At 45.8% G+C, this 21,335-nt stretch overlaps 1 protein-coding gene across 1 annotated transcript in view; it reads left to right on the top strand.

Moving 5' to 3' along the window:
- LOC139411912 (adhesion G-protein coupled receptor V1-like) overlaps positions 1–21,335 on the top strand; it is a 213,606-nt gene that overhangs the window by 27,136 nt on the left and 165,135 nt on the right. Inside the window, exons 17-33 of the mRNA XM_071158667.1 lie at positions 446–572; positions 1,737–1,954; positions 2,175–2,909; positions 4,138–4,511; positions 6,054–6,230; positions 6,725–6,905; positions 7,333–7,526; positions 7,934–8,063; positions 8,428–8,499; positions 9,195–9,334; positions 9,711–10,323; positions 14,113–14,328; positions 14,468–14,683; positions 16,536–16,780; positions 16,929–17,110; positions 18,023–18,840; positions 18,930–19,139. Coding sequence (XP_071014768.1) covers positions 446–572; positions 1,737–1,954; positions 2,175–2,909; positions 4,138–4,511; positions 6,054–6,230; positions 6,725–6,905; positions 7,333–7,526; positions 7,934–8,063; positions 8,428–8,499; positions 9,195–9,334; positions 9,711–10,323; positions 14,113–14,328; positions 14,468–14,683; positions 16,536–16,780; positions 16,929–17,110; positions 18,023–18,840; positions 18,930–19,139 — 4,848 coding nt within the window. The remainder of the gene's footprint in view (positions 1–445; positions 573–1,736; positions 1,955–2,174; positions 2,910–4,137; positions 4,512–6,053; positions 6,231–6,724; positions 6,906–7,332; positions 7,527–7,933; positions 8,064–8,427; positions 8,500–9,194; positions 9,335–9,710; positions 10,324–14,112; positions 14,329–14,467; positions 14,684–16,535; positions 16,781–16,928; positions 17,111–18,022; positions 18,841–18,929; positions 19,140–21,335) is intronic.

Raw genomic sequence — 21,335 nt, 5'->3', positions numbered from 1 at the left:
AGCGGAACCACATGCTGAGGACAGACTTTAAAGAGGTTATTTTAAAGAAGACATTTTCGCGTCGTTTTCTTTTACCAACGTGTTATAAAAAATAAATAAATGAAGATGTTAAGTTCAAACAAGAACATCATATTATTTTGACTGACTTGAAGGACATTAAATGTTTCTCTCTTGTTCAGTCATTTGTTATTTAATAAAAACAGAGGGACATATTTTTAACAGGCATTGTAAATGTATTCAGTGTCTGCGTGCTTTGAAAGTTTGAAAGTGGTTGAGTGAAAATATCTGACCTTGACACCCAGCAACTAACTGTGTAATTTCACATTGTGACCTGTGTGTGTGTGTGTGTGTGTGTGTGTGTGTGTGTGTGTGTGTGTGTGTGTGTGTGTGTGTGTGTGTGTGTGTGTGTGTGTGTGTGTGTGTGTGTGTGTGTGTGTGGGTACAGGTGATGCTGTTGTGTATGGGGGTGACACAGCAACAGTGGTGATTGAGGCCAATGATGAGGCCAACGGAATATTCTCCCTGGAATCGACAGAGAGGCCTGTGAAAGAGGGCAAGACCAACAACTTCTAGTAAGGAAGCCCAGCTTTAATACATCATACACCTGTCCGTGATGCTTACCCAGCCTTAATACATCATACACCTGTCCGTGATGCTTACCCAGCCTTAATACATCATACACCTGTCCGTGATGCTTACCCAGCCTTAATACATCATACACCTGTCCGTGATGCTTACCCAGCCTTAATACATCATACACCTGTCCGTGATGCTTACCCAGCCTCTGGAATCATTTAGCAGCTCTAACTAGAGCGTAGCAATTTGTGTTTTTTGAGGTCAGTTTGGTTTCTGTTAAAATCACAGTTTTCGATTTTGGGTTTCAAAAATAGTTTAGAACATTAAATGCAAATGCATTATGTGGATTGAATGCTGTAACAACACAGAATTAAACAATTAATACAAGTCCCATGATGGTAGTGACTGCCCCTTACTGCTTATCAACCATCATTTATTCACATCACTTTAATTGAATATTATTATATTATTATATTATTATAAAGTTATTGTGTATATTACATTTATTTTATTTGATGACTTTATTATTTCATTTCAAGTCATCATCTCATCTCTATAGAGCTGCTGCCTATGCTGTCTGACAAAATCACTATTTTAGTAGTTCTTCAAAGTAAATAAGGCATACTTTTATGACTGCTGAATACCAACTATCAATTACTTAGATTATGTATTTTCAGATAGAGATACATCACGAAGCAACTGCTCTCTATCCCTCTCAATCACACATTCTCTGCATCTTCCTCTCTGTGTCTGCACGCCCCACACAGACCGGACAGTAGGCGCGCAGTGGATTATGGTCATTGTAGTTAATTACCGCATTTTCTGTGCTAAACTATGTCTAATATTTTAGCCTGTTGGAAACTACAACTCCCACTAGATCGCACAGTTTGGGCTTGATCTGATTTGTCTCTAGAGAAACAAAATGAAATGGAATTCAAATAATTGAACCGATGTCAGTCAATTAGTTGTTTAAAAAAACTACAAATTTGACATTTCTGTTAATCTCTCAGAACTAGATCTAACCAAACTTCTTGAGTTGATGATCCTAGCAACTGCTGTAATAATTGAATCCGGGACTGTGTCAGTTTGGGTCCTTGGGGGCCGTAGTGTCTGTGGCACTCTTCTCTCTCAGTCCCTCATGCAGTCCTGTCATCTCCTAGTGTTATCAGGGCCAGGGGACACTTTGGCAACGTGACGGTGTTCTGGCGCCTTTATGCCAATGACACAGCCCTGGAGCCTGGTCATGAGTTCATCAACACCTCTGGCTCCATCACCTTCACCACGGGAGAGGAGACCAAGCCCATCGTCCTGCAGGCCATCTCAGACCAGCTCCCGGAGTTCAACGAGTTCTATGTCCTCAGGCTCATCAACATCTCAGGTAGGGGTGGTGAGGCATGAGGCAGGTATGCTCCAGGTGAGGTATGTGGAAACAAAGCTGAAGTATCTTCTTGACTGGAACATCAATATCTGAGATTGTTACCCATATTCTCTCAGTTGAAATGGGATGGCATGGGTTAGTCCTGAATTACTCTGTGTCACATTACACATATTGTTGACATTAAAGCATTAACCATTTCCTTTCCGGTGATATTTCATAGGTGGTTACCCTGGCGAGGGCGGCCGATTGGCTACTACATCCCTCAACGCATCCGTCCTGATACCCTTCAACGATGACCCCTTTGGAGTGTTCGCCATAGCTGATGACAACCTGGACCAGGAAGTGGCTGAGGACGTCCTGTCAGAACTGGACATGTCTGATGTCACTTCCTTCAACATACTGCGGCAGCAGGGCACCTTCGGGGATGTGCGGGTTGCCTGGGAGATCGTATCCGACCGTTTCCCTCTCGGCCTCCCTCCTATGCAGGACCTCCTTCTCAGCGCCTTCTTCCCCAAGGAGGTGGAGCTCAGGCCCCACTCCAGGAGGCACCACTCAGGCACCGATGCCTGGCTCTTCTCGGGCCGCCAGGGGGCCTACGGCACCATCAGCCCAGAGGACGGGCCTGGCAACCTGGCTAACTTCACCTTCTCGGTCTGGCTGATTCCCAGGCTGGACACCAACGGCTTCATCGTGTCTAAGGGTAACAGTAACAGGACTTTGTACTATGGGGTGAAGGTCCAGACTAATGAGTCTCATGTGAGCGTGATGCTGTACTACACAGCCCTGGGGGCCAACTACACCCAGGTGACCCGGACCACGGCAGAGAGGTTTGTGGAGGACAACGTGTGGCTCCATGTGGTGATCACGGCGGGTGATGGGATGATTGAGTTCTTCCTGGATGGGTACCTCATGCCCGGAGGGGTCAAGAGTCTAAAAGGAGAGGCCATCACTGACGGTGAGTCCCAAGAATGTAATTATCTCTTAAAGACAGGAGTCCTAATACTTATTAAGACCTTATGGGAGTGTCTTGTTTACTGTAGGAGTTACAAACTGTACAGGGCTTCTACTCCACTAGCTAGAGTTCAATCCTCTTCCTGTAGCTATGACAACCACCTCAGTCCTGTAAAGGGCATGTTATGTATCTGATTCTGCATAGTTCAATTATTTGAGTTAACGATAATAAAGGTATAGCTGTTAATTAAAGATGTCCAAAATGAAAAGTTTGAAAGGATTGTTATAGTTGTGTTATTGTATAGGCCAAACCTAGACCCCTGACAACAGTAACCTTCATGAAGCTTCTCCACTGAGCTTCTTCACTCTCAGCAGACAGAGACCTCACCATACTGTACAAATGTCTCCTTTGATGTCAATGTCTTCATCAATCTGACGTCACTGGTGGTCTGTGAGTGAGCGCTGTGGGACCCTGCTCGTCTCCTCACTCTCTTGGCCCACGTCTGGTCAGGGAAGCTCTAGTTAAAACCCCACTATGCATTCCTCCTCTCCCATTCCTCCTCTCCCATTCCTACTCTCCCATTCCTCCTCTCCCATTCCTCCGCTCCCATTCCACCACTCCCATTCCTCCACTCCTATTCCTCCTCTCCCATTCCTCCTCTCCCATTACAACTCTCCCATTCCTCCTCTCCCATTCCTCCTTTCCCATTCCTCCTCTCCTATTGTTTGGACTTACAGAGACTCAGCAATGCTTGAGCGAGCACTTAGCCACCATTGTTACATTGGACATTGTTACAGGCAGATGAAAGCAGGCTGCAGTTTTCGTTCTCCCCCAATAACTGAAGACAATGTGCTTTCTGTAGCCCCCCCCCCCCCTTCAATCAAATGGATATACATGTAAACAACAGACATGTCCCATACTGTCAATCCAAACAGTGTTCTACTGTTTTTTCTGAGAGCTTTCTCTGAGGGCTTTGTCCGTGGTCACCGTGGAGAGCTTCCTCTATTTGTATTTTTTTTGCTGTTGCAATGCTCACTGGTGGTCTGTGTGTGTGTGTGTGTGTGTGTGTGTGGTGAGGTGGGGGCACTGTAGCATTAATTCATCATTCTGGAATGGATACACTGTACAATACATGCTTGTCAGCTTCTCTGAATACAAAAAGCATTTTTTTTGACACCTACTGCTTGATGTTTTTCTGAGTGTATTCTTCTACCTCATGTGTGTGTTGCAGGTTTAGCTCCTGTGCGGATCGGCTCGGACCCCTACGGAGAGGAGCGTTACACGGGCCTCCTGCAGGATCTGCGTCTCTACCACAGCAGACTGAACCGCTCAGAGATCCACGAGCTCCACGCGCAGCCCGCCAAGACGGACCTGAGGAACATCTCTGGCTACCTGCAGTACAGGCAGAACGAGAGGCAGAAGGCCTTTGTGGTGAAGGTGCGGGACGACAAGGAGGAGGAGGGGGAGGAGGTGTTCTACTTGCAGCTGGTGGCGGCCCACGGGGGGGCGCGCCTCCCCCTCCCCCGCCCCACCGCCACCCTACGGGTGATGAAGAGTGACAACGCCAACGGCTTCTTTGGCTTCACCGGCACCTGCATACCAGACGTAAGACACACACACACACACACGGGTCGCATTAGCTTTCAGAAATCTGCATTTTCAAAACGCAGAACATAAAAAATCTTTGTTTTGAACCATTTCACCTGGGTCTTATACTGAAAGTCAACAGTGTTTTTTTCTTCAATAGAGTGATCAGGGGCGAGCAACTAGTTTTTCTTCACACAAAATACATTAGTGCAACACATTCGGCAGAAAGTATAATGCTATTTGGCTGGCAGCCACCCATGCATTAACTTACATTAGCTCACAAGTACATTAACTTACAATGAAAAATTAAGGTATTTTTTCGCAAAAACTATGCATGGCCATCACATTTCTAATATTTATCATAGAAAGAATGTAGCCAGCTACATTTCCTGATGTTTTGCTTGAAGTTAATCTTGCATTTTAACCTGCTACCAGAGGAAAAACTATACCAGATGAAAGTACCAGAGAAAAGTAGCCTACACATCAGTCAGAGCGCTGTCTGGTGATCCAATGAGGAGAGCAAAGATATTTCATCCTGATGGTGAAGTGCAACTGAAGCACAAAATTTGTCCTTTTATAGTCATGATTTTGTTTGAACCCTGATTGAAGCCGAGCAGAATTTACAATATATATTTTTTTAGATCTGCTTTTTTTTTTTTTACGCAGCAATATATTTATTTTGCTTTTTATCTTTCCTTTTCTGCATGAAAAGCGCAGAATCCTGCATTAACACAACCCCTGGTACATACACACACGCACACATACAGTATCTTACCTGCTTTACAGTATAAATGAGACACTATTGACACTATCGAGATGAAATGTAGACCCCACTTGCCAACTAAGGCAGTCATTCGTACAGCTCTGAACCTGACTGACACATCAGCAAAATGATGTAAGAAAAACAGCACACTGGAGAACAGCACATTATTGTCACATTCTCTGACTAGCTTTGAGCCATGTACCCTGAGAATATGGATATTTGGTTACCTAGAAAGACATGTAATTGAAGCCAGTGGTTTGTGTGTCCTCGTGCATATTTAACCAGTGTTCACGCCTGGGTGGAGGAAGTGTGCGCTCAGCCCTTTAGAGAGACGGGACACATGGCATCTCTGATGGCTCCTCTCAGGTAGAGCAAAAGGTGATAGACCAGGCATTCCCATGGAAGTAGAGTCCCAGTAGCAGAACAGGTGGTAGACCAGGGGCTGGCATTCCATCAGAACAAGGGTCCCTCTAATTCTGCATGGGGACAAAGGGACTCAGAGGCATGTGTGGCTATCGGGTGTCTCTTTGCAAATCACATCATGACTCTGCAGGAATTAGAGGAGGGCTGTCCATGAAAGAGCAAAGGTACATTTTTGGAATGAGTCGTGTCAGTCTTGAATTGATAACAAGTTTGTGATATCTTGTCAGAGTTTGTCATCAAATGAAAGTTTGTTTACAATTTTGATGTGTGATGTGACAATATGGTTTAAAATGTCACAATGTCGGGTTGGTTTAGGGAGCATCATTAACAACCCGGCTCTGTGCCTGTCCTCTCTGTCCTTCCTCTATGGCCAGACGACAGAGGAAGGCTCCACCATCTCCTGTGTTATTGAGCGGACGCGTGGGGTTCTGGACCACGTCTATGTGAACTACACGGTCACTCAGCTTCACTCAGACAGCCAGGCTCCGGCCCACCAGGACTTTACCAAGGCCAGCGGCTCGGTGCTCTTCCTTCCCGGTCAGCGCTCTGAGGTGTGGAGGAACAACCAGAGTCTCTCTCTCACACACACACACACACACACACACACACACACACACACACACACACACACACACACACACACTGTACATACACTCACACACACTGTACATACACTCACACACATGCATACACACACTCACACATGCACGTGCATGCACACAAACACACTGAAAGGTCAGACAAACAAGTCAGGAGAAATGTTTTACCATTCATCTACATTTCTGACCATATTTCATCCCAGAAAACTATTTTCATCCACTCAGTAGTGTTGTTAACTTCTAGCCCCACCTAGTGGCTGAGAGGAATATGTTGTTCTGGTCAACGGTGCTTGCTAATGATTAGGCTTAGCTACAAATCCACTACAGACACTAAAGCCTGCAAACAAATACATTATGAATATCTACACATATCTACGCAGTTCATTTTAGATTGAAATCTTGACTATCTCTCATGTGTTATGACATCATCTCTCTGCGACTCCCAGGTCCTGAACCTGCTGGTGTTGAATGATGACACCCCTGAGTTCGCAGAGTCCTTCCAGGTCACTCTGGTGTCAGCAGAGTCAGGCGATGGGAAGCCAGGCTCCACCCCCACCAGTGGATCCAGCATCAACCCTGACAACTCAGCTACCAGGGTCACCGTCATGGCCAGCGACCATCCCTATGGTGCAGGGAGAGACACACAAACACACACCCCTGTGCCACCCCAGTAGAACCTCAAACTGATTTTCACATCAAACTGCCTAATGCCAATTCTCATCCAAAGTACATGAATCAAGAACTGCAGATATCTGTAAAAACACATAGTTGACAAACACAAGACGATTTGCTTATAATCTGTTGGAAATAGGTTCAGTTTGTGGCATAATGTAAAAACACTGTATCAAATTGCTGTTGGTGCGAGTCAATCATCAACTGTTGATATTCATTTGTCACAGACACAGTTAGATCACTCATAGTTATGGATGTTCCCATGTTATGAATGTATCAGTAATATGTCATGTATCCCCTCGCTGATCATCTCTGACCAGGCTTATTGTTCTATGAAGCTAGATGAGCAGCTGTTGTGAGTACTGGTCTCCCTCTCTCCCAGGTCTGCTCCAGTTCCAGCCGAGCTTGCCGGCTGAGGGCATAATCCCCCCGGCAACAGAGCCTGCCCACGTCACGGTCAACGAGGACGATGGCAAGGTTCGCCTGCTGGTGGCCAGGGCCCAAGGCCTCCTGGGAAGAGTCATGGTCGGCTACAGGACCTCACCGTTTACCGCCGCCAGCCCCGAGGACTATGAGGTCATTTCCTGCCATCCTTGTACTGTAGATCAGCATCTCAGACAGACACAGGGATGGATGGTCACTTGACCATTTTAAAAAAAAAATATCCTAATAGAAGAATGATGCATGATTTATGATTTAGGAATGTGTGTTTAGATATGATTTTACCCGTAAGAACGTCCTATTCGATCCTTATACTTGGCTATCTGCTGCGCTTTTATTTTGAAAAGATTAAGAGAATAATAAGGCATACCCTACATAATGTTTGAGTCACTAGACTAACTCTTTTGATGGCTGTTTGATTGGTTGTCACTAACTCCTGTTAGTGAACCGATGGCTGTTTGATAGTGAGCTTGTGCTAACTCCCCAAGCTAACCCCTTGTTCCCTACCTACTCTGCCTTCACTTGTTCCATGGCCCATACAGGACTCAGACGGCATGCTAGATTTCTTGCCAGGAGAACGCTTCAAGTACATCAGTGTGATCGTCATAGACAACCCCGTCCCTGAGTTGGACAAGGTGTTCAGAGTGGAGCTCTACAACCCTGACGGAGGAGGTAAAACAGATACCATTGATTGATTGATTGATTGATTGATTGATTGTCCAATTGGTGATGATCTTCTTACCACCTCTTCTCTTGTTTCTGATCATTGTAAATAGTCCACCTTCCTATCCTGTAATCATATCTGTCAGTGTGTCCCACCCCTGAAATCCTGCTCTAACTGATCCTTTGCCTGTGTTCTGCAACTTTGTGTGCTCCCGTGTGTTTCCGTGTGCTCCTGTGTGCTGTACTCCCCAATGATCCCCACTACTCTGGTGTGCTCCTGTGTGCTGTACTCCCCAATGATCCCCACTACTCTGGTGTGCTCCTGTGTGCTGTACTCCCCAATGATCCCCACTACTCTGGTGTGCTCCTAAAGTGGGTCAGTTCCTTGGCAGTGGCAGTGGAAAAAGTGACACTGACTTCTTCCTCTTATCCTCTCACCACCGTGGTAAGACCACCTCCCCTACACCTCCCCCCAAATACCTCCCATCCTTTTAGACTGTCCCTCTCCTCCTAAGCATATGTATATATTGTTGGGAGAGGTGTTACGTCCTCTGTAGTTCTTACCCTATTCTGATAAGGCCAGGCTCTGTGTGTGTGTGTTTGCATGCATGCGCTTGTCTTTGCGTGCTCACGCCTCAGTGTGTGCCTTTGTATGCGTGTGTGTGTGTGCTTGCGTGCCTTCGTGTGTGTGTGTGCTTGCGTGCCTTCGTGTGTGTGTGCGTGTGCTTGCGTGCCTTCGTGTGTGTGTGTGTGCTTGCGTGCCTTCGTGTGTGTGTGTGGGATTAATATGTCAATGGTTCCAGTGATCTGTGACCGGGGAGAGGGATGTGGGAAAAGCAAATAGGCATTGAGATGAGGGCAGCAGTGGTAAGTGGTGAACAGAAAATGTCCCAGGTCCCAGGGATCATTGTTTCTCTGTAGGGCTTCACCCTCTCCCTTATTAAAAACCCACAATGCACTGCAGGGTTCAGGACTAGCATTTCAAGAGGATCAATAGGATTCGATTGGAATTCAGTTCTACACAATGTGGCACAATAGGAAGCAGTCATTGATTTTTGGTTATGGAAATAATGACAGGGTTTACAGTGTGTGCTACTCCCCTGGCTGTCCCGATAGTTAAACACCTGTATGTCTTTCTAGCCAGCTTGGGAGTCGCCTCCCATATCACTGTGACCATCGCTGCCTCTGACGACGCACACGGAGTGTTTCAGTTCAGCTTGGACTCTCTGTCTGTCAATGGCACCGAGCCTGAGGAGGGACGCAGCACTGTGCTGCTGCAGGTCAGTGTGTGTTTGTGTGTATCTCTGTGTGTGTCTCTGTGTTTCAGTGTGTGTATCTCTGTGTGTATCTCTGTGTTTCAGTGTGTGTATCTCTGTGTGTATCTCTGTGTTTCAGTGTGTGTGTCTCTGTGTGTATCTCTGTGTTTCAGTGTGTGTATCTCTGTGTTTCAGTGTGTGTGTGTGTGTGTGTGTATCTCTGTGTTTCAATGTGTGTGTGTGTGTGTGTGTGTGTGTGTGTGTGTCTCTGTGTGTATCTCTGTGTTTCAGTGTGTGTGTGTGTGTGTGTGTGTGTGTGTCTCTGTGTGTGTCTCTGTGTTTCAGTGTGTTTGCGTTTACTCTACTCTCTCTCTCTGGGCCCCCTCTCTAACCATCTCAGGTGATGCGGTTGTTCGGTGCCTTGTCCAAAGTAACTGTATTCTGGGAGGCTGATGTCAGCTCTGAGGAAGACCTCATCAGCAGGGCCGGGAACATCACCTTCCAAGTGGGCCAGACCAGGGGGGAGATTGAGCTCCACGTGGCCCAGGACGAGATGCCGGAGCTGGACAAGAGATTCGGTGTGTCCCTAGTCAACGTCTCCCATGGGCGTCTGGGTTTGAGGACTGAGGCCACTGTGACCGTGCTGGCCAGTGACGACCCCTATGGAGTGTTTGTGTTCTCTGAGAGCAGCAGGCCGGTCCGCCTGCCTGAGGGCCACACCCTGGTCACCCTCACCATCTACAGGCAGAGGGGGCTGATGGGAAGGGTGCGCGTTACGTATGGGACCCTGAGTGAGGCTGACGCCGCCCCCTTCATGACCCCGGGGGTGGGCCGGGCCAACGAGGGGAAGGACTTTGTCCCCCTCCTGGAGTCGGTGGGGTTCGCAGCCAATCAGAGTGAGGTTAAAGTAACCCTTCGAGTGCTGGATGATGACGAGCCGGAGAGGGATGAGTCTGTATTCATGGAGCTGATCAGTGTCAATCTCATAGGAGGAGGACAGCATGAGAGATTAAGTAAATCACTGCAACATGTTCACATCGCAACTATGAATATCCAGGATTATACATGGTCAACATACAATATATATATATGTACACTACATATACAAAAACTAATATATATATATATATACTGTATATACATATACAAACACTATATATACATACACTATATAAACTCGTATAATCGTTCCAAAGTTTGGGGTCATTTAGAAATGTCCTTGTTTTTGAAAAAAACAAACATTTTTTGTCCATTAAAATAACATCAAATGTATCAGAAATACAGTGTAGACGTTGCTAATGTTGTAAATGACTATTGTAGCTGGAAACGGCTGATTTTTTATGGAATATCTACATAGGCGTACAGAGGCCCATTATCAGCAACCATCACTCCTGTGTTCCAATGGCACGTTGTGTTAGCTAATCCAAGTTTATCATTTTAAAAGGCTAACTGATCATTAGAAAACCCTTTTGCAATTATGTTAGCACAGCTGAAAACTGTTGTTCTGATTAAAGAAGCAATAAAACTGGCCTTCTTTAGACTTGTTGAGTGTCTGGAGTATCAGCATTTGTGGGTTCGATAACAGGCTCAAAATGGCCAGAAACAAAGACCTTTCTTCTGAAACTTGTCAGTCTATTCTTGTTCTGAGAAATGAAGGCTATTCCATGTGAGAAATTGGCAAGAAACTGAAGATCTCGTACAACGCTGTGTACGACTCCCTTCACATAACATCTTAAACTGGCCCTAACCAGAATAGAAAGTGGAGTGGGAGGCCCTGGTGCACAACTGAGCAAGAGGACAAGTACATTAGAGTGTCTAGTTTGAGAAACAGATGCCTCACAAGTCCTCAACTGGCAGATTCATTAAATAGTACCAGCAAAACACCAGTCTCAACGTCAACAGTGAAGAGGCGACTCCGAGATGCTAGCCTCTGTACACCTATGTAGATATTCCCCCAAAAATCTGCAGTTTCCAGCTACAATGGTCATTTACTACATAAACAATGTCTACACTGTATTTCTGATCAATTTGATGTTAATTTAATGGGCAAAATTTTTGCTTTTCTTTCAAAAACGGGGACATTTCTAAGTGACTCCAAACTTTTGAACGATAGTGTACATAAACTATATATACAGACATCCACTATATATATGTACTCTATATATACATACATACACACAAACCCCTAAATCACATTGTAGGATTTTTAATGAATTTATTTGCAAATTATGGTGGAAAATAAGTATTTGGTCAATAACAAAAGTTTATCTCAATACTTTGTTATATACACAGCTTACTTATACCCAGCTTATATACTACTTTCACTATATTTAAACACTATATATACATACAGTTGAAGTCAGAAATTTACATACACTTAGGTTGGAGTCCTTAAAACTCGTTTTTCAACCACTCCACAAATTTCATGTTAACAAACTACAGTTTTGGCAAGTCGGTTAGGACATCTACTTTGTGCATGACACAAGTAATTTTTCCAACAATTGTTTACATACAGATTATCACAATTCCAGTGGGTCGGAAGTTTACATACACTAAGTTGACTGAGCCTTTAAACAGCTTGGAACATTCCAGAAAATGATGTCATGGCTTTAGAAGCTTCTGATTCCCTAATTAACATAATTTGAGTCAATTGGAGGTGTACCTGTGAATGTATTTCAAGGCCTACCTTCAAACGCAGTGCCTCTTTGCTTGACATTAGGGAAAAATCAAAAGAAATCAGCCAAGACCTCTGCACATGGGGACAAAGATCATACTTTTTGGAGAAATGTCCTTGGGTTTGATGAAACAAAAATATAACTGTTTGGCCATAATGGCAATTTTTATGTGTGGAGGAAAAAGGGGGAAGCTTGCAAGCCGAAGAACACCATCCTAACCGTGAAGCACGGAGGTGGCAGCATCATGTTGTGGGGGTGCTTTGCTGCAGGATGGACTGGTGCACTTCACAAAATAGATGGCATCATGAGGGAGGGAAATTATGTGGATATATTGAAACAACATCTCAAGACATCAGTCAGGAAGTTAAAGCTTGGTCGCAAATGGGTCTTCCAAATGGACAATGACCCCAAGCATACTTCCAAAGATGTGGCAAAATGGCTTCAGGACAACAAAGTCAAGGTATTGGAGTGGCCATCACAAAGCCCTGACCTCAATCCCATAGAAAATTTGTGGGCAGAACTGAAAAAGCATGTGTGAGCAAGGAGGCCTACAAACCTGACTCAGTTACATGAAAGAAAGAAAAGTTTAAATAACTCACTCTACTATTATTCTTACATTTCACATTCTTAAAATAAAGTGGTGATCCTAACTGACCTAAGACAAGGACTTTTTACTCTGATTAAATGTCAGGAATTGTGAAAAACTGAGTTTAAATGTATTTGGCTAAGGTGTATGTAAACTTCCGACTTCAACTGTTCACTATATATTCTAAAGTATGTGGACACCCCTTCAAATGAGTGAATTTGGCTATTTCAGCCACACCCATTGCTGACAGGTATATAAAATCGTGCACACAGCCATGCAATCTCCATAGACATACATTGGCAGGATAATGGCCTTACTGAAGAGCTTATTGACTTTCAACATGGCACGGTCATAGAATGCCACCTTTCCAACAAGTCAGTTCGTCAAATTTCTGTCCTGCTACAGCTGCCCCAGTCAACTGTAAGTGCTGATTTTGTGAAGTGGAAACGTCTAGGAGCAACAACGGCTCAACCATAAAGTGGTAGACCACACAAGCTCACAGAACGGGACTGCCGAGTGCTGAAGCGTGTAAAACTCATCTGTCCTCGGTTGCAACACTCCCTACCGAGTTCCGAACTGCCTCTGGTAGCAACGTCAGCACAATACCTGTTCATCGGGAGCTTCATGAAATTGGGTTTCCGCAGCCGGGTTCTCCATGCGCAATGCCAAGCATCGGCTGGAGTGTTCTAAAGCTTGCCGTCATTGTAAATAATAATGTGTTCTTAACTGATTTGCCTAGTTAAATAAAGGTTACATTTTTTATTGTTTAAAACTACATTTAAAAAAAGCTTGCCGCCATTGGACTCTGGAGCAGTGGAAACGCGTTATCTGGAGGGAGGAATCACTCTTCACCATCTGGCAGTTCGACATAGAAATCTGGGTTTAGCAGATGCCAGGAGAATGCTACCTGCCCCAATGCATAGTGCCAGCTGTAAAGTTTGATAGAGGAGGAATAATTGTCTGGGGCTTGTTCATGGTTCGGGCTAGGCCCCTTAGTTCCAGTGAAGGGAAATCTTAACGCTACAGCATACAATAACATTCTAGACTTTTCTGTGCTTCCAACTTTGTGGCAACAGTTTGGGGAAGGCCATTTACTTTTATTTCAGCATGACATTGCCCCCATGCACAAAGCGAGGTCCATGCAGAAATGGTTTGTCGAGATCGGTGTGGAAGAACTTGACTGGCCTGCACAGAGTAGTGACCAAAGTAGTGACCCAATCGAAAACCTTTGGGATGAATTGGAACGCCGACTGGGAGCCAGGCCTAATTGCCCAACATCAGTGCCCGACCTCACTAATGATCTTGTGGCTGAATGGAAGCAAGTCCTCGCAGCAATGTTACAATATCTAGTGGAAAGCCTTCCCAGAAGAGTGGAGGCTGTTAAAGCAGCAAAGGGGGGACCAACTATATATTCATGTCCATGATTTTGGAATGAGATGTTTGAAGAGCAGGTGTCCACATACTTTTGGTCATGTAGTGTCTACAGCTGGACTAGCGATATTGTTTTTTTGTCAAACCATACAGTTTCTTCTCTTTCCTAGTTGTCCATTCTCCTCGTCTTGGTCCGAAGGCAGAGATCGTGGCCCAGGTCATAGTAGAGGCCAGTGATGACGCCTTTGGGTTTCTGCAGCTGTCCGCCCCTGCTGTCAACGTGGCCGAGGACTATGTTGGACCCATTATCAATGTCACACGCATTGGGGGAATTTTTGCTGACGTGTCTGTGAAGTTCAGGGCTGTACCTATGACTGCCAGAGTTGGTCAGTGTGGTCTACATCATCTCAATAGTATCAATAGTGTCTCATATAAACTGTATAGCAGGGACTGTGTATACAAGTGTGCGCATGCAAAGTGTATGTAATAAATAGTGTGTGTCTAACAATGTGTGTGTCAACCCAGGTGACGACTACAGCATAGCGTCCTCTGACGTGGTTCTTCTAGAGGGGGAGACCAGTAAGCCAGTTCCCATCTACATCATTGATGATGTGATTCCTGAGCTGGAGGAGACCTTCCGCATCGAGTTGCTCAACGTCACCACAGGGGGTGCTAAACTGGGGGTGCTCACCCGCACCATCATCACCATCCTGCCCTCCGACGACCCCTTTGGGGCCTTTGGTTAGCTCACGTCTCTCTCCTCTCCCACACAGACATGCCCTCACGTACGTGCATGTGTACTGGTCAATATAGTTCTAGAATGTACAGATGGTCATTCAAATCAGATTACAGTACATGCACAATGACTGACTACATTAGCCAATAATCTATTGTATTTTTGTCTAAAAGAGCCCAATGAAAAATCCTGCATTGTTAGTTTATTAGTAAATGAACCATTAGACCTCAAAGTACTGTTTGTGTTCCCTAGTATTTCAGACTCCTAACCCCTAACCCCTAACCCTAGTATTTCAGACTCCTAACCCCTAACCCCTAACCCTAGTATTTCAGACTGCTAACCCCTAACCCCTAACCCTAACCCTAGTATTTCAGACTGCAAACCCCTAACCCTAACCTCTAACCCTAGTATTTCAGACTGCTAACCCCTAACCCGAACCACTAACCCTAGTATTTCAGACTGCTAACCCCTAACCCTAGTATTTCAGACTGCTAACCCCTAACCTGAGTATTTCAGACTGCAAACCCCTAACCCTAGTATTTCAGACTGCAAATACCTAACCCTAGTATTTCAGACTGCAAACCCCTAACCCTAGTATTTCAGACTGCAAACCCCTAACCCTAGTATTTCAGACTGCTATCCTAACCCTAGTATTCCAGACTGCAAACCCCTAACCCTAGTATTTCAGACTGCTAACCCCTAATCCTAGTATTTCAGACTGCTATTCCCTAACCCTAGTATTTCAGACTGCAAACCCCTAATCCTAACCCTAACCCTAGTATTTCAGACTGCTATTCCCTAACCCTAGTATTTCAGACTGCAAACCCCTAATCCTAACCCTAACCCTAGTATTTCAGATTGCAAACACCTAACCCTAACCCCTAACCTTAGTATTTCAGACTGTAAACCCCTAACCCTAGTATTTCAGACTGTAAACCCCTAATCCTAACCCTAACCCTAGTATTTCAGACTGTAAACCCCTAATCCTAACCCTAAACATAGTATTTCAGACTGCTAACCCCTAACCCCTAATCCTAACCCTAGTATTTCAGACTGCTAACCCCTAACCCCTAACCCTAGTATTTCAGACTGCAAACCCCTAACCCTAACCCTAGTATTTCAGACTGCAAACCCCTAACCCTAACCCTAGTATTTCAGACTGCTAACCCCTAACCCTAGTATTTCAGACTGCTAACCCCTAACCCTAGTATTTCAGACTGCTAACCCCTAACCCTAGTATTTCAGACTGCTAACCCCTAACCCTTACCCCTAACCCTAGTATTTCAGACTGTAAACCCCTAATCCTAACCCTAACCCTAGTATTTCAGACTGCTAACCCCTAACCCCTAACCCTAACCCTAGTATTTCAGACTGCTAACCCCTAACCCCTAACCCGAGTATTTCAGACTGCAAACCCCTAACCCTAACCCTAGTATTTCAGACTGCAAACCCCTAACCCTAACCCTAGTATTTCAGACTGCTAACCCCTAACCCTAGTATTTCAGACTGCTAACCCCTAACCCTAGTATTTCAGACTGCTAACCCCTAACCCTAGTATTTCAGACTGCTAACCCCTAACCCTTACCCCTAACCCTAGTATTTCAGACTGCTAACCCCTAACCCTAACCCATAACCCTGGTATTTCAGACTGCTAACCCCTAACCCTAACCCCTAACCCTGATCCCTAACCCTAGTATTTCAGACGCCTAACCCCTAACCCTAGTATTTCAGACTGCAAACCCCTAACCCTAGTATTTCAGACTGCTAACCCCTAACCCTAACCCTAGTATTTCAGACTGCTAACCCCTAACCCTAACCCTAGTATTTCAGACTGCTAACCCCTAACCCTAACCCTAGTATTTCAGGCTGGTCCTGTCACCATAGAGGAGCCAGGGGTGAACTCATTCCAGGTGACACTGCCCATCGTGCGAAACGCTGGGGCCATAGGGACTGTAGTTGTCCAGTGGCGAGCCACGGTGAACGGCAGAGCAGCAGTAGGGGACCTCCGGCCTGTGTCAGGAGAGGTCACCTTTGCGCCAGGAGAAACTATGAAGACGTTGAAAGTTGAGGTCCTAGCAGACGATGTGCCGGAAATTGAGGAAGTAAGAAACACAATCGTAATTTCTTACATTGTTGTTATTTTTTGCCAAACAAAGGCTTGTATCATAATATATGCTTAATAATATATAGGCCTATAATACAATAATATAACATATGCCATTTTACCTCTAAACGTTCTGTGCTTTTCAGATAATCAAAGTGGAATTGACTAGTGCCACTAATGGAGGCAACATTGGAAGAGACAAAACAGTTAGTATCATTGTCCCAGCCAATGACAACCCGTATGGGACAGTCTACTTTGACCAGTCTGTGTATCAAGTGCAGGAACCTCTCCAGGGAATTTTTGTGGCCAACATTACTGTCCGTCGAAGGTTTGTTTGTTGCAGGTCCTTTATGGCAGTGAAATTACATATTGCTACTTTTCTGTTTTTTGACTTGGAATGCTCAACTAACTCTCTCTCCCTCTCTCTTTCCTTCATCTCAACAAACTCTCTCTCCTTCATCTCAACTAACTCTCTCTCCCTCTCTCTCTCCTTCATCTCAACTAACTCTCTCTCCCTCTCTCTTTCCTTTATCTCAACTAACTCTCTCTCCTTCATCTCAACTAACTCTCTCTCCCTCTCTCGGTCCTTTATCTCAACTAACTCTCTCTCCTCTCTGTCCTTTATCTCAACTAACTCTCTCTCCTTCATCTCAACTAACTCTCTCTCCCTCTCTCGGTCCTTTATCTCAACTAACTCTCTCTCCTCTCTGTCCTTTATCTCAACTAACTCTCTCTCCTTCATCTCAACTAACTCTCTCTCCCTCTCTCTGTCCTTTATCTCAACTAACTCTCTCTCCCTCTCTCTGTCCATCATCTCAACTAACTCTCTCTCCCTCTCTCTGTCCTTTATCTCAACTAACTCTCTCTCCTTCATCTCAACTAACTCTCTCTCCCTCTCTCTGTCCTTTATCTCAACTAACTCTCTCTCCCTCTCTCGGTCCTTTATCTCAACTAACTCTCTCTCCTTCATCTCAACTAACTCTCTCTCCCTCTCTCTCTCATTCATCTCAACTCTCCCTCTCTCTGTCCATCATCTCAACTAACTCTCTCTCCCTCTCTCTGTCCTTAATCTCAACTCTCTCTCTCCCTCTCTCTGTCCATCATCTCAACTAACTCTCTCTCCCTCTCTCTGTCCTTAATCTCAAATTACTCTCTCTCCCTCTCTCTGTCCTTATTCTCAACTAACTCTCTCTCCCTCTGTCCTTCATCTTAACTCTGTCTCTCTCACTCATCTTGTCAGTGGTGGTCATTTTGGCCGAGTGGAGGTCCTCTACAGCACCTCAGAGATCGACATAGTGAGCATGGCCCAGACTGAAGGCCAGAACCTGCTGTTGTACTACAGCCCCCCGGTGTCAGGAGTGCCCTCTGGCGCCCCCCGCAGGCCAGTCAACATCAGCTCCCAGGGGGACCCCCTGGTTGTCTGTGCTGCTGCCTGCTTGAGGGAGAGAGCCTGTCAGGCCTTCTCCCTGTCTCCTCCTGGGGGATCTTCCCCCATGGCCTCCTGCTCCTGGGTGACCAGCGGGGCCGATCAGCTGACCGAGTCCGCCCAGACCCTCACCTACACCAAAAACACCACGGCCACCGCCGCTCTCTTCAGCTCGCAGGCCATGGCGGGGAGTGACTACACTATGACAGCACAGACAGCCATCTTGGAGGACGGCTCAGGGGAAGCCAACCTGACCGTGCCCATTCTGACGGACAAACTCCCCGAAATGGACGAGAGCTTCTCCATCCGCATCCTGAAGGTGGTGCTGGTGAACTTGACGGTGGCTCAGAAGAACCTGCCCTCCATAGGGCATCCGGACAAGGCAGTGGTCACAATCGGAATGAATGGGGATGCCTTTGGGGTGTTTCTCATCTATAGCCTCAGCTCTAATGCTACACAGGACGGGCTCTATCTGGAGGTGAGGGAGGAAGCACGTGTGCCAGTACCCCTGGTCATAGAGAGGAGGGGGGGCAGCCTAGGGCAGGTGACTGTGGAGTGGAGGTTCGTGGGTGGAATGGCAACACCGGGCACTGACTTCACCGGGACTGGAGGAACACTTGTCTTTGCCGATGGTAGGTTTGAAACTACAGTACTACAGAAGGCTTTTTGGATATGAATGCATTTTTTGATATGCAATATATTGTGTTCCTTCCATCCCAAGGCGATATTAAGAAGAACATTGAGATAGTGATCGTGGATGATTTGGAGCCCGAGGACAGCGAGACCCTGATGGTTGGCTTGGTGAAGACTGCGGGAGGCAGTCGGATCCTGCCCAGCTCAGACACGGTCACCATCATCATCCTGGCTAACGACAACGTGGCCGGGGTGGTGGGCTTCCACTCAGCCTCACGCTCTGTCATCGCCAGAAAGGGTGAGTGTGGTAGAGGGGCCCCTGTCAGTCACTTTAATGAAGCAAGCCACAATGTTAATCACTCTGTGAATTATTATTATGTCTCTGCATCGAGCCAGTTTACCAAGCAAACACTAATGACAAAATTACCTCCCCTGAAAGTAACGATATTAACACCTGTCAAAATGCAACCATTTCGTACTGAAATAAGCTGAACATTGCATTTCTCTTCATGGATTTATGATCATACATTCATAAAAGTGCTGTTTGTAAAGGTCACCACTGCTACCATAGCTCAACACAGTTACCATAGCTCAACACGGCTACCATAGCTCAACACAGCTACCATAGCTCAACACCACTACCAATTTTTCCAAGATGGCGTAGCAGTGCAGCCGTGGTTTGTCGTTCTCTCGTAATTTTTTTTTATTTTTCGGATTTTTTGTATAAATTCCAATTTATTTTTCAATCTCTTTTTCCACTTTTAAATTAAATATGCCTTCCGGTAACCCGCCTCACTCAATGTGACACGGATCCGATATTTTATTTTTAGATCTTATAGCCAAAACTTTCATCAGAAGCTAGCCAGCTAATTAGCTGCTAGCTATTTAGTCATTGTTAGCCACTGCTAGCGGCCTTTACCCTCTGCTCAGGCACCAGCCGTTTTTTAGCCTGGATAATACCTGGCAGCCTCGGACTGTTTTTCTCCACTACAACGCCTGATTCCTGACGTAAACCCCGGACCATTGATCATCACAGCTAGCTAGCTGCCACTGAGTGACCCGGCCCCGAAGCTAGCCCTGAGCCAGGCACATCTCCCGGGCTAGCAAACGAAATTACCACAACTACAATACCTCTTTCGCCATCTGCCCTGTCCCTTCGTCGACACGGCGGCCCGCCCGTGCCACCACGATTAGTCCACAGATGTAATTCCATCAAATGTGCCTTCAACTGGCCTTTGCCGGACGTCAGAGCAGACGCTTCTACCTACCCCGGTCTGCTAACTTTAAACGCTGTGTCTCCCGCGTGCTAGCGTTGCAACGACTACCCCGCGGCTTCCCTGTTCTATCTATTGCTGTACACTTGACCCTATGATCACTTGGCTACATAGCTGATGCCTGCTGGACTGTTCATTTATCATGGTACTCCACTTTGTTTACCTTTGTTTATCTATAAGCCCCGAACTCAGGCCCTGTGTGTAGTTAACCGACCCTCTCTGCCCATTCATCACCATTTTACCTGTTGTTGTCTTACCCGTTGTTGTCTTAGCTAGCTCTCCCAATCAACACCTATGATTGCTTTATGCATCGCTTTACGTCTCTCTCAAATGTCAATATGCCTTGTGTCCTGTTGTTTAGGATAGTTATCATTGTTTTAGTTTCGTGGGGAGCCCCTAGTCCCACTGTACATGCCACAGATACCTCCTTTATCCCACCTCCCACACATGCGGTGACCTCACCCAGTATAACCAGCGTGTCCAGAGATGCAACCTCTCTTATCATCACTCAGTGCCCGGGTTTACCTATACTGTACCCGCACCCCACCATACCCATGTCTGCACATGATGCCCTGAATCTATTCTACCACACCCAGAAATCTGCTCCTTTTATTCTCTGTCCCCAACACACTAGACGACCAGTTTTGCTAGACTTTAGCCGTACCCTCATCCTACTCCTCCTCTGTTCCTTGGGTGATGTGGAGGCTAACCCAGGCCCTGCGTGTCCCCAGGCACTCTCATTTGTTGACTTCTGTAATCGAAAAAAGCCTTGGTTTCATGCATGTTAACATCAGATGCCTCCTCCCTAAGTTTGTTTTACTCACTGCTTTAGCACACTCCACCAACCCCGATGTCCTTGCCGTATCTGAATCCTGGCTTAGGAAGGCCACCAAAAAAACTGAGATTTCCATACCCAACTACAACATTTTCTGTCAAGATAGAACTGCCAAAGGAGGAGGAGTTGCAATCTACTGCAGAGATAGCTTGCAAAGTTATGTCATACTTTCCAGGTCTATGCCCAAACAGTTCGAGCTTCTAATTTTAAAAATTAATCTCTCCAGAAATAAGTCTCTCACTGTTGCCGCCTGTTATAGACCCACCTCAGCTCCCAGCTGTGCCCTGGACACCATATGTGAATTGATTGCCCTCCATCTATCTTCAGAGTTCGTTCTGTTAGGTGACTGAAACTGGGATATGCTTAACACCCCAGCAGTCCTACA

Source organism: Oncorhynchus clarkii, chromosome 6 (assembly GCF_045791955.1).
Source record: "Oncorhynchus clarkii lewisi isolate Uvic-CL-2024 chromosome 6, UVic_Ocla_1.0, whole genome shotgun sequence".
Taxonomy (NCBI): domain Eukaryota; kingdom Metazoa; phylum Chordata; class Actinopteri; order Salmoniformes; family Salmonidae; genus Oncorhynchus; species Oncorhynchus clarkii.
This window is presented reverse-complemented; position numbering and strand designations above follow the sequence as displayed.